General features: G+C 35.0%; 2 protein-coding genes and 1 non-coding gene across 4 annotated transcripts; 1 reads left to right on the top strand and 2 right to left on the bottom strand.

Moving 5' to 3' along the window:
- The first annotated feature begins 1,458 nt into the window (after window positions 1-1,458).
- Window positions 1,459-5,433, top strand: LOC105956190 (calcium-dependent protein kinase 26). 2 transcript variants are annotated; one of them, XM_012980029.2, is made up of 5 exons: window positions 1,459-1,603; window positions 1,929-2,659; window positions 3,349-3,645; window positions 4,030-4,449; window positions 4,949-5,433. In XM_012980029.2, the coding sequence occupies exons 2-5, from the start codon at window positions 2,095-2,097 to the stop codon at window positions 5,197-5,199; spliced, it is 1,533 nt and encodes a 510-aa protein (XP_012835483.2). In that variant the 5' UTR covers window positions 1,459-1,603; window positions 1,929-2,094; the 3' UTR covers window positions 5,200-5,433. The 2 variants fall into 2 exon arrangements, with proteins under 2 accessions (XP_012835483.2, XP_088674384.1); XM_088818258.1 differs by having other exon boundaries at window positions 1,463-1,830.
- A 1,312-nt stretch (window positions 5,434-6,745) lies between these two features.
- On the bottom strand, window positions 6,746-6,817 carry TRNAG-UCC (transfer RNA glycine (anticodon UCC)). The gene has a single exon. It is a non-coding gene; the product is annotated as a tRNA-Gly (tRNA).
- Window positions 6,818-7,425: 608 nt separating this feature from the next.
- Window positions 7,426-11,476, bottom strand: LOC105956188 (Pleckstrin homology (PH) domain superfamily protein). Its single transcript, XM_012980028.2, has 9 exons — window positions 11,264-11,476; window positions 11,007-11,146; window positions 10,447-10,534; window positions 9,910-10,285; window positions 8,716-8,790; window positions 8,296-8,393; window positions 8,071-8,196; window positions 7,886-7,975; window positions 7,426-7,792 (listed from the first exon to the last, which is right to left on the bottom strand). The coding sequence occupies exons 1-9, from the start codon at window positions 11,330-11,332 to the stop codon at window positions 7,676-7,678; spliced, it is 1,179 nt and encodes a 392-aa protein (XP_012835482.2). The 5' UTR covers window positions 11,333-11,476; the 3' UTR covers window positions 7,426-7,675.
- Between the last annotated feature and the right edge of the window lie 616 nt (window positions 11,477-12,092).

Below are 12,092 nucleotides of genomic sequence, written 5' to 3'. Positions count from 1 at the left end.
TATTTTTGAATTTTTTTAATCAACAACTCTAAAAATTGATATGAGACGATGCCATGAATCCCCAAAATATTAATTACGATACATTATTAGAATAATTGAATTAATTTAGATTTTTCTGTCATGCTTAAAATACGATAAAATTATAAACATAAGACATTTTAATTAAAACATAACAATATAAACTTATTTTTGCAATGTCTTGTGAATCTAAATTTTTTTTCGGGGCGCTGCCCCAAACCCTGAAATTTTAGTTAGCCCCCCCTACATTTTCATTATGCAGGTTCCACCCCTGCATGTTTGCTAACTTCATTGAAACATATATAATTTACATAAAACACACAAAAATGCAGGACAAAAAATCTAAAATACGGTTAACTTGTGAAGGTAGTGGACGCGTTCCGAAGTCTATAAATTCAAGTTCACATTGCAAAAATTTATTTGACATTTTAGAATAGAAAAACGAGAGCATTTATAAGAAAAGAGGAAAATAGATTTGTGTTATTTTGTATCTATTCAATATTTATTGTAAGTACTCATCGTGATTGTACAGTTTGTAAGTTTAAAGATCTATTAGTTTATATTAAAGAAGCTAGACTTGACTGTACGAAGATTATTTGTGTAAGATACCTTCATAATATAGAATATTTTTTTACTTCATTTCTTGTGTATTCTTGTAATATTGTTTATATAAGTATTTCGCCTTTGAAGGCAATCCACAAGTATTTACGTGTGATATTAAATTATTTATTTCGTATCATTTATTCCGCTGCATGTTATGTTATATCACACTTCACAAAACATCTCTTTGGTAATTATTTACTACGAATTCGGAGCCATTAATTCTTTCAATGGCATCAAGAGCCAACACTTAACATATACTAAGTGTCGTTCCTGTTCTTGTTTATTTGTCAGTGTCACAACTTCGTAACGAACACTCAAGTGCCTGCAACATGCGTCCTCTAGTTCTCGAAGGCAACAATTACACATGTAAATAGTTCGTAGAAGATTAATATTTATTTGGTATAATTTTTTTTTATATAATGACCAAGTATATTAATTAGTTCCTATGAGGAGACAATTATAATTAAGAAAAACAATTCTACAAATATAATAAATAAATAAATAATTAAATAAAATTCCAACATGGGAATATATAAAAATGTATAAGATCAGGAAGATGTACATTTTTCGTCCCTCATGTTTCACCCGATTCCCCTTTTGGTTCCCATTGTTCCAAAGTGAACAAAATACAACTTAAAAGTTCAATTTTAAACGCATTTACTCCCCCTCCGTCACATGAGCTTTAGATGGTAACAGGAAAACACTACTTTGGGGCTTAAATTGAAATTTAATATTGTTTTGGGGCTAAAAAACAATTAAAAATTTAAAGTAAATTAGGGGATGCCCTTCACTTAACTTATAAGCAATAGAAATACAGGCACTTCCGGTTCCCGGTAACAATAACGTTTTTGAATTAGAGAGAGAAAGAGAGAGAGAGAGAGAGAGAGAGAGACTGAGAGAGAGAGAGCGCAGAATTTTGAAACCAGTTGTGAGTTTTGTGAATTTCGGCTCCTTCCCCAATCTTCTCTCCTTTTCTCTTCAGGTACCTCTCTACCTCTCTCTCTCTCTCTCTCTCTCTATCTCTAGGGTTTAATGCTTATCATGGTATCAGTACGCCTGCAAAAAGTTTAGTATAATCTGTAAAAATTCTTACTTTTTTTTTTCTTCCCCCCTTTGTTGTTTTTGTTCTAAATCAATTTGTTTGATGTTGATGCGTACTTAATCTCCAGTTAATTTCTTTGATTTTGGAGCTAATCGTGTTTAATTTGGGTATATTTGTTGCCTTCAACTCTATTCTGTATCATACTACGTCGTTTTAAATGAAGTGTGGAATTTTATTTGAGAAATTCTTCTTCTTAATTTATCAGGGATACACAAAAGATTTGCACTTTTCGTGCTGATGAAGAAGGGCCGATGAATGCATTTCTTCGTGTTGGATGAGAACGATTGAAGGTCTCGTTTTTTGAAGATTTGAAAATACCGTAGTTAAGGTTCAAATCCGCAACCGTTGCTAAGAGGGGTGGTAATCGTGTTATGGGTTTGACCGATAGGGGTAATCTTGGCAATTGTTACAAATCGTCGGACTTGAACGAAACAATCTTGAACACAACTCACACGGCTAATTTTAGAGACCGTTACATTCTTGGAGATCAACTCGGATTGGGCAAATTCGGCATTATCAGAGAATGCTCCGATAAGTTGACCGGCGAAGTCTTGGCTTGCAAGTCAATAGCCAAAGTGAGGCTCGTGACAGAGGATGATGTCATCAGCGTGAAGCTCGAAATCGAAATAATGACCAAATTGCACGGGCACGAAAATGTTGTCGATCTCAAGGCTGTGTACGAGGATGCCGACTACGTACATCTTCTGATGGAGCTTTGCGCGGGTGGCGAGCTTTTCCATAGGATCGAGAAGCAGGGGAGGTTATCGGAAAACGAGGCGCATGTTATCTTTAAGCAATTAATGGGAGTAGTTATGTATTGTCACGATAAGGGAATTGTACATAGAGATTTGAAACCGGAGAACATACTCTTGGTGTCGAGGTCTTCTTCGTCACTCAAATTGGCGGACTTTGGTCTTGCCACCTATATTAGACCTGGTAATATCTTTATTCGGTGTACGTTGAATTTTAGAGTTTTATTGCATTCAGCACCCTGTGTTATATCGAATTGTTAAAAAAACTAACCGTGTTATATATATTAGCAAAAAAAGACCCTGTGATCCATTTCTTCTAGCACACAACCCCCTAAGTAATGTATTTTTAGGGGGAGGTTTGCTGATAATATTGAACCATTGGAGGGTTTTTGCTGATATTTAAAAAAGATTACGTTTATATCCTGATTTTGAAATTTGATTTTTTTGGGGAAATTGCACTTCACCCCCTATAAATTTCCAATTTTTGCACCTTCCTCCCTCAAAAAAAAAAAAAAGTGAGTGTCCTCTTCAACATGTTATTTTTGTTGCATGTTGCCCGATAGCCAAATTCCGATGGGTTATTCACCGGAATTAAGTGTCTTTATTGCAATTTCCCCCTATAGTCCTTTAGAATCTTATTATTGTTGCACGTTGGTCCTTTCAAATGTTCTTTTTGTTGCACGTTGCGCACCAAAAAATGGGTTTTGGTTGCAACGGGCAACCAGAACAATGTTTTAAAGAGGGTCGTCTCGTTTTTAAATTTTTAGGACGGAAAGTGCGAATCTGAAAAATTTATAGGGGCGAAGTGGATTTTTTCCATTCTTTGTTTCAATATGCTTCTAGTAAGTACTTAAGTTTCTGTATTTATTACAGGAGAGACATTGCACGGGACAGTTGGGAGTCCGTTTTACATAGCACCGGAGGTTTTGGTGGGCGGTTATAACGAGGCGGCAGATGTGTGGAGTGCCGGCGTTATACTTTACATTATGCTAAGTGGAATTCCTCCTTTTTGGGGGAATACCAAATCGACCATCTTCGATGCTGTTAGGGCTGCCAATTTGTGTTTCCATTCGGATAATTGGGATCACATTTCGCTTTCGGCTAAGGATTTGATTTCGGGAATGCTGTGCTTTGACCGTTCGAAAAGGTTGACCGCGGCTCAAGTACTAGGTACATTTCGATGCTCGTTTTTTTTTCAATAGTGGCATGAGAAAGAAAACTCTAATGTTCGTAACTTACTAAACTAAGTTGATTGGGTTAATAGTTTTTCTTGTTTTCATGTTTTTTGATAATTCTTTTATTTATTAAAAAAAGATGTCAAAATTAATATTAGTATGAAAAATAAGACAAGTTCTGAATTCGTATAAAGTCGTAATAAAATCGATGTGATTCGGGAAATCGTAATTTATTTAAGATTTGACTCGAATAAACTTTTAACTCAAAACAAATCGGTGAATAGAACTGCAAATCGTAATAAAAAAATTCGAAAATACAAAAATGCGATTCGTTTTAGAAAATTCTTCGTTACTGATTGGTTCCAATATTTATTTACAGCTCACTCGTGGACAAAGAATATTCCACACGGTACTCAAGAATCACATATACAAGATAATCTCAACCGTCAACAACAACTACATATCGGTGGCTGTTCTTTCTCCGATTTTAAAATCGACAGGGACCGTGATTTGAGTTTCCGTGACGAGTCACCATCAATCGTAAATAACGAGCAAGAAGAATATTCCCCCGTGTTTTCATGCAGATCATCTTTTTCGACTCTAGTGAACCAGGACACACCTCACTCGGCAGGGCCCACAGCTGGTTATTATGGCAGCAGATGTAAATCGAATAACGCCACGGAATATTCCTCTCCGATTCCTTCGATGCCCAGTTTTACCTTCTTCAGTCCTAACACTACGCTCCGACAAAGTGACGACGCATTATGTTTCAAGACCAAAATGCTGTCGATTGATGGAGGTAACGGATTTTATGTTAGAATCTCGTTGTGTTTAGTAATTACGGTTAGATCCCTCGGTTTTGGAAAAAATACACTAACCTCGCTTGAAGTTCAATTAAGATTATAAATTTAACTACAATTTAGTAAATGACACTTTTACCCTTACTGAATTATTTGATTTTTTTAAGGTATTTAACACTACCATCCTTCTAAAATTAGTCGAGACCCCCTTCAAGTTTGATCTTATTTGATCGTTGGTTAGATAGAAATTGATGATCGTTAGTTATTTTCCTACACGTTTAACAATTAATAATTTTGTTGATTCCTTTTCTTTAAAAAAAGTTATTTTTCACGAGAATAAAAATATTACCTAATGGTTTAAGTTGGATTTTTAGTGAAAGTTGAACTTTGAGAAAGGTTTATGTAACATTTTCGAAATACGAGGGTATTTACATGTAATTTTAACTAATCTCAAGGGAATATATTGTAATATACTCAAACTTTATCCGGTTTTTGCAGAAACGAGTGTCAGAAAGCTGATCTTAGTGGGGGATGAAGTTGAGCAGAAGTCGGAAGTGCGATCGGGAATATGGACTAGTAGTGATTCGAAAGGTGGTACAAGTTCCCAAAGCAAGAGGAACCACACGATCGGAATTGGGGAATTCGATCATGTGGTTCTCGTTGATGGTGCGTCGGTTATTCGGTGGGCGTCATGCACGGAGATCCCTTCAAGTGCAACCTCTTCGTTGAGATCTTCACTCGTCTGTTAGCCAAGAAAATAACCGAAAGGAACACAACCCCGTTTCTCGATAATCTAAACCCGTAGTTTTAGTTGTTGATTAGAGGAGTGTGTTTTTTCATTTGTTGTGTTAAGAGGAGAGATGTATACTAGAGACATTTTGCAATGTCGAAGGAGGCAATTTAGTGCTTAATTATTTAATTAAAAAACAGTGTAGATCTTACATTTAGTTCTGTATTTTATGTTATTTTATTTTTTTTCTGTATGAGGTGTAGTTTTCTATGGGGAAAACAATTGTAGGTTTTAAAATAGGGATAATTAGCAAGAAACCCCTCATCTAGGTAAATAAGTTAAAAAAACACTCCTTCCCAAAAATAATTAGAGAAAACCCCTAGTTAATATTCCACCCAATTGATATTTTGATAATTTCAAAACTACCCTTAATTGTTTATTATATTTTTTCAAATCATAATCTTATTTTCTCTTCTCTCCCGTCTCTTCTTCTCCCGTCTATTCTCTTTTTTCTTTCTCCATATTATACTTTTCTCTCTCAATTCTTTAGTTTATTCTCTCTTGATCGGAAGATGAAGAACCAACCAGAACAAAGATGCTAATTCCGTTGAAGCCATTGTCGACGGTGCCGTCTCCGTCGTCGTCGCCGTCGCCGTCGAAGTCGGGGTCGGGGTCGTCGTCTGCAGATCTTAACAAAAGCCATAAATTGTCGATTTGTCACCGAAATCGGATTTTGATGGGTGGTGGTTCTGGTTTGGTTGGTGGTGCGAGTTGTGATTTTATTTATTTATTTGTAATAAAAAAAACCATCATAATATCAAAGTAAGGTGATGATGGTGTGTTGTGACGGGGGTGTGGTGACGATGGGGAAGCGGATTTAGGGTTTTTTTGTGGATTGAACGGATGAAGGCGCGTGTAGAGAATTTCGCGCAGGCTGAAACCTTAATCGACTATGTACATGTTCATAGTTGATTAAGCTAATCGACTATGCTCTGGTAGTCGATTAAGGTTCATCGACTCCAATTTTTTTTTTTTTTTTTGGATTTTTTGTTTATTGCTTTCAATTGTATAAATCATTTATAATATTTGTATATTTTTTGTTTTTGTAATATATAGTTAATTTTGTATTTTTTTCGCAATTATGATTTGTTATTTTTAGTAGCAGATTCTTAATCGACTATTCTTCACATCATAGTCGATTAATATACCTGATATAAAAAAAAATTTAAAAATTAAATAATTTCCTTAATCGACTATGAAGCATAGTCGATTAAGGCTAATCGACTATGCTTCATAGTCGATTAGGGAAACTGATACAGAAATGACGGAAAAAAACGGAAAACAAAAAAAAAAAACGCTGAGCGCGTGACCCAGTGATGATATGGCGGGCAGGAGCAAAAAAACATAATGGCTGAAAATGGGTGTGGACTTTTTCTCAAATTGACTAAAATATTTTGGGCCTACCTACCTCCATTAAAAAAAATAGTGAGGGGGTTTTCTCAAAGAGCCCCTTTAAAATAAAAGTAATATAATAAATAAACAAAAATAAATGTTTACTAGTAATATGCGTCTGCCGGGAGTCGAACCCGGGTCTATTGCTTGGAAGGCAATTATCCTAACCGTTGGACTACAAACGCTGATGCTTACTGTTACTTTCTATATATTATTTGTAACAGACTACATTTTTGTTAACCAACAAACCATTTTATTGTAATTAATTTTTTTAATAATGCTATTGGGATAGTCTGATCTCTTTCTAATATTCTCTCAACCTAAAACTTGTAGATAACCTTTCTGTAATTAATAATTATTAGCAAATACTTTCAACAAAATTTTAAGATGCCATCATCATCCATAGGATGTTCGTCTTGTAGATCCACTGAATCACGTCGAATCGAAAATTTGACATATACCAAACTCGTAATTCGATTTGGTATTCCTATCTAAAATCTTAGCAACAAAATATAAATTTTATGTATTACTCTGTAAGTATATTCTTTTTTTGGAACGTAGGTATTTATATTAATTTATTTTCACATATTAGAACTTATAAAAATAAATATTGAATTATAATTGATTTTCTAGTAATTCAATAATTATCAAATCGAACAATATAATTCGATTCGATACAGTTTTTCAGAAATGGACAGCCCTTTTCCCCATTTTCCTAGTGTCATTAGACTAGCAAGAATTGATCTCTCTTCATATGAGAAAAGAAGCTAATAAAAAAAAACGAAAAAAAGCGAAAAAAACAAAAAATAAAAGTTATTTGAAAGAGCATTCGAAAATGTTTTTTTCTGCACAGCATATATCTTGCTTTCCCTAAAATTTATATGAAGTTGTATTTATAATTATACATCTTACCAAACTTCCCTTTTAAGCCCCCTTCGAAAATCTTCAAAAATTACAAGCCTGCGAAAATCCCGATAATGCAAATGCAAGTATGTCGCTCTCCAGCTAGAAGTACAACACAAAATGGTTTAACCTACAAAATCTCAAACTGCAGGAGCATATTCCTTAATAGAAGCTGCTAGTTTATTCCGGTCCTCTTCGTTCTTTGTTTTCATCAAAAAAGTCCGAGCAACAACCTTGTCGTTGCTCTCACCATCAGCCTTCAAAACGACAAAATACGAAATCAACCATCAGAAAGAAAAAAAAAAGAAAGGGGGGTGGGGGGTGAAAACGTAGTTGTAATAATGCATTACCGAGGTATGAAATATTGTCACTACAGAGTTCTTTTGCATGTTTGTTTTGATGCCGGGGTATAACAGTGCATTGAGTAGCACTTTTCCGACCTGGAACAATTTTGAAGAAAATGCTTAAAAAAACAGAAAAACACGTAAAAATAATCACATGAATTAAGGGATTAATAATAGTGAAGGGAACTTACATCGTTACGTATAATAATGGTTGGTTTCGATTCCTTGGTGCCCTTACTGATGCCTTCGTTGCATTTGATACTAAGTTGGCCCATGCCTTTATCTTTCCAAGCATCTTTGTCCGTTGGATCAGTTGACTGGTCAAACGTGAACCGTTCAAATCAGCTCAAAGCAAAAACAAGCTTCAAATGCTACGGAACAATCGAGTTTTTCATTTTTAATGTACAATTAGTTACCTTTACATAAAGTTTGCATTTTACTTCGTGCACAACAATTATTCCCTTCTCTTGACTCTTTTTCACAGATGGGCTGCTAGGCTGTTCGACATCATCTTCTGCACTCCATGATATTACATAGGGAAACGAAGTTTATCATTACGCAATCAAATATCGATTTCATGTACATTCAATCATACATCTCACAACATATATTAGCAAAAATGTGATTGCTATCATGTCCATGGTAAATAAGAAGATACGTTAAAAGTTTTGACTATCGTTTACAAAGCCCTTTTATGCAGCAATGGCAAGTTGGCAACCGTAACCCTAAATTCTAAACCTTACAGCATAAGACGATTCATCAAGACGAAGTGGAAATGTGAAATCCATGGTAGCTATTGACAATCACTTTAAAATAAAGAACGTTTCACCACTTACCCCCTTCAGCCTCATTTGAAGCGCCATCACTAGACGGAACTGCATTGGCATTTCCAAAAACTGAAACCTGGCTTCCTGGAAAACAAAACAATTAAATGAGATAATCATTTACAATTCAATTAGCTACCCAATTTAAAGGAGGAACGGGCCAAAGAGTAGAATTTAACTATGAAGATACAGAGGAGTCAAAATTAGAATTTAACTAAACTACAAACTGAAATCACTGCAGGACAGCCTGTTATTGATAGGAAACTTTATATAGCCCATATAGGAAAAGTCAATCATACTAGAATTTAAGGATTCAACGAGATAGAAGAGAGTTGGTAGATTGCAGAGAATTAAGGAGCAAGCTTCTTTGCATATAAATTTACAGGGAGGGGATTTTTGTACTCAAATGACTAACAATTATATAATCCCAGTAAATGATAACCTCCTAAAAGGATATAAACGCTTCAATTGTGATTAGTCTTTGCGGGAGCAGGTTTTTCAATTGGCTCATTACTACTATTTCTTTTTCCAGATAACAGAAAACAAGTCTAAAAAGTTAGCCATTTGACATGTTTATAGGGCATGCAAGATTCATTCATCTATTAAACAAACACATAAAGGAGTCTTCATTTCTCTTTCTTAATTAAAAGTGTGACACATTAATATATATACACCACGTGAGTTATATTTAGTTTTAAATGATCAGTTTAACCACATTGGCCTCCGGATAGGTACTTCATAAGAATGTGTACGAAAACAAGGCAAGGTCAGTACCATACTTCCATGGAGATTGAGGTACAAAAACATATACTTAACAAATGTCTCCACCGTTCGGACAAAAAAAGAAATTGCTTTACATTCGGATACTCTCCAGTCTTGTCATATAAATTCGATTCCTCAACATACCATTAATAGCACATGGGACATGCTACAACTTGTATAATATGATAAATAACCTCATTCAACAAATATTTCAAAAATCTATATCTTGAAAGTTAAAAAAAGTTACGTTTCCGGAGTTTTTGAGGGATATAACAATGCAACAGGCATATGCAATGATGCAACTAAATTATTACTTAGGCATAATCAACGAGGACAGAGATAAGAGAATCACTGTAGAATTCAATTGAGAGAGTCACATACAGAGAATAAACTATAAAGCAACTGCAGTAGTAGAATTTCATAACATATGACCAAGAAGAATACCTCCAAATGTGAAAGGGGTATTATTGTTAAAAAGACCTCCAGGTTTCCATGAAGTTCCAAAGCTCGGTGTTGTTGCAGCAGAAACGTTTGCTGTTGTCGCTGCAGGAAAACTTGATGTTGTGGCTGTAGGAAAACTTGATGTTGTTGCTGTAGTAAAACTTGATGTTGTTGCTGTAGTAAAACTTGTAGTTGTTGCTGGAAGAAAATTTGTAGTTGTTCCTGTAGGAATCGCAGGTTTGTCCATAAACAACTTAAAACTGTTCTTCGCAATTTCCGATGCAGGTTTAGTTTGAGCATCATCAGATCGGAGCTCGCCTAGACTCCCTCCTTTCGCAGCATTAGCTTTCAACCAGTTAACAACGTCACTAAATTTCACCTGCAATTAAAGTAAAATAAAATCAAATATAGCTTACGAGAAACTTATCTTATATATCAATATTCAGCACCCAAAAGTCACATCTTTGCTGTCAGGAAAAAAATAAATAAAGTCCCGTGTATTAATGTTAAAAAGGACAGAGATTTAGCTGACAATTTTACCATGATGCTTGTAGCATGATTTAAGTAGTCCTGCACCCCATCTTCCCAAAGCTCGTCTGGGTGGTTTTGTAGTTGAGCTTGTACCCAACTGTTCAATTTATTTTAAAATTCACTAATGTCAGCGCACACATTCTAAATTACTTTACAGAAGAAAGAGTAGATCATTCATCTTACATATATCCACTAATTTTTCCCATATTCAAACATAGCAAGAAAACGGAAAAGAGATGAGCAAGTTCAGCTTAAAACATGACCATGGTAAACTTAAGAATGATTCGTCAATTATTCATAACAAAGTCGAAATACCGAGTTAGTTCAATCTAGTACAATAAGCTTCAAAATTTCCACTACCACCCAAGCAAAAACAATTTCCTACAAACTAAACCACCGCACAAAAACGCCGATCGGACTCAAAGCCTGCGAATTTACTTCCGACTTCAAAATTACAACTTCATAGAAACTAACATTCACAACTAACAGAAACAGTTACAGAGGCAGCACGAATTAACTAAAATTAAAAGTTCGAAGAAGCTTAAAAATTAAGTAACATCGGCGACAACCTTGCAAATTGGGTATTGAGAGCTCTCACATGCTGTTTCGACGATTCAGCTCTCTGTGTATCCAATGGCGGCTGCCTAATTGGCGGCTCTGCCTTTTGTGGATCAAACGGCGATCCCATTGTTACTCTCTTGCTCTGCATCTGCACCGGATCAAAACCCCCAATCTCACACATTAAAATCAAAGTTCAACTGCATTAAAAAGGGGGAAAAACACACACACACACACACACACACACAGAGGGACAAAGCACACTTACAAAGGAATCGTTGGAATTATTGAAGATAGGAGTTGAATCGGAGATTGCAGAGCGCTTCGTTCCTCTCATGGTTGCTTATTTGGGAAGAGTGGCTTCTGAATTTGAGGATTTTACGCCATTATTAGGGTTTTAAAAGGACTGTAAAAGAAGCGGAAGAAGAAAAAATATGTTGCCTTTTTTCTATTTCTTTTTTATTTTTAAATTTATCTTTTTTTTTAACCTTTTTGTTGTTATTATTATTTTATTGTTATTTAAATATTTTAGTTACTGGGAGGGAGCGGTGTATGATAGCCGTTGATTGTGCCCGTTGTTTAATCGAAACGACGCCGTGTCAGGGTCAGGAACTTAAAATTTGTTTTCTCTCTTCCTTTTCGACGGGCCCGCACGTGCTTTAAATGGGCCCGTATTGATGGGCTGCTGAGCATAGTTGGGCTACAGTTCTGATTGCAGTTTTTTACTCTTTGTATTTTATCTTATGTATACTTTCATTCTTTTATAAGGGTGAAAATTGGACGAATCTGATCGGATTTAGCAATTTCGGAATAATTATGATTTTATTGAGTGAAAAACTTACTCCAATTGCATCATCAAAAAAATCGGAATTTCGGAAAATTGAAATGAAAAAAACTTATTCAAATATCTAAAATTTTCGGATGGATATCTGCGGATTTCAGAAAATTCTAATTTTTATAGTCACCTAAAATACACACTAATATTTATATTTTATGTGTAATTTTCGGAAACAAAATCCGAATTTCGGGAATTATTTTCGGAAATTAGAATCAGATCGATCATCGGAGATCATATTTATTCCAATTCCAATAAATTA

This window comes from Erythranthe guttata, chromosome 1, assembly GCF_056151865.1.
Source record: "Erythranthe guttata isolate IM_541 chromosome 1, IM_541, whole genome shotgun sequence".
In the NCBI taxonomy this organism is placed as follows: Eukaryota; Viridiplantae; Streptophyta; class Magnoliopsida; order Lamiales; family Phrymaceae; genus Erythranthe; species Erythranthe guttata.
Note: the sequence above shows the minus strand (reverse complement) of the source record. Positions and strands in the feature narration are given on the sequence as shown.

What these genes read in the sequence shown, in the direction of transcription:
- LOC105956190 (XM_012980029.2), top strand. Translation starts at nt 2,095, where the DNA reads ATGGGTTTGACCGATAGGGGTAATCTTGGCAATTGTTACAAATCGTCG. An exon ending in GACCGCGGCTCAAGTACTAG is followed by an intron (nt 3,646 to 4,029) that starts GTACATTTCGAT and finishes ATTTATTTACAG; the next exon opens with CTCACTCGTGGACAAAGAAT. An exon ending in AATGCTGTCGATTGATGGAG is followed by an intron (nt 4,450 to 4,948) that starts GTAACGGATTTT and finishes CGGTTTTTGCAG; the next exon opens with AAACGAGTGTCAGAAAGCTG.
- LOC105956188 (XM_012980028.2), bottom strand. Translation starts at nt 11,332, where the DNA reads ATGAGAGGAACGAAGCGCTCTGCAATCTCCGATTCAACTCCTATCTTC. An exon ending in ATAATTCCAACGATTCCTTT is followed by an intron (nt 11,147 to 11,263) that starts GTAAGTGTGCTT and finishes GATCCGGTGCAG; the next exon opens with ATGCAGAGCAAGAGAGTAAC. An exon ending in TTCAAATGAGGCTGAAGGGG is followed by an intron (nt 8,394 to 8,715) that starts GTAAGTGGTGAA and finishes CATGGAGTGCAG; the next exon opens with AAGATGATGTCGAACAGCCT.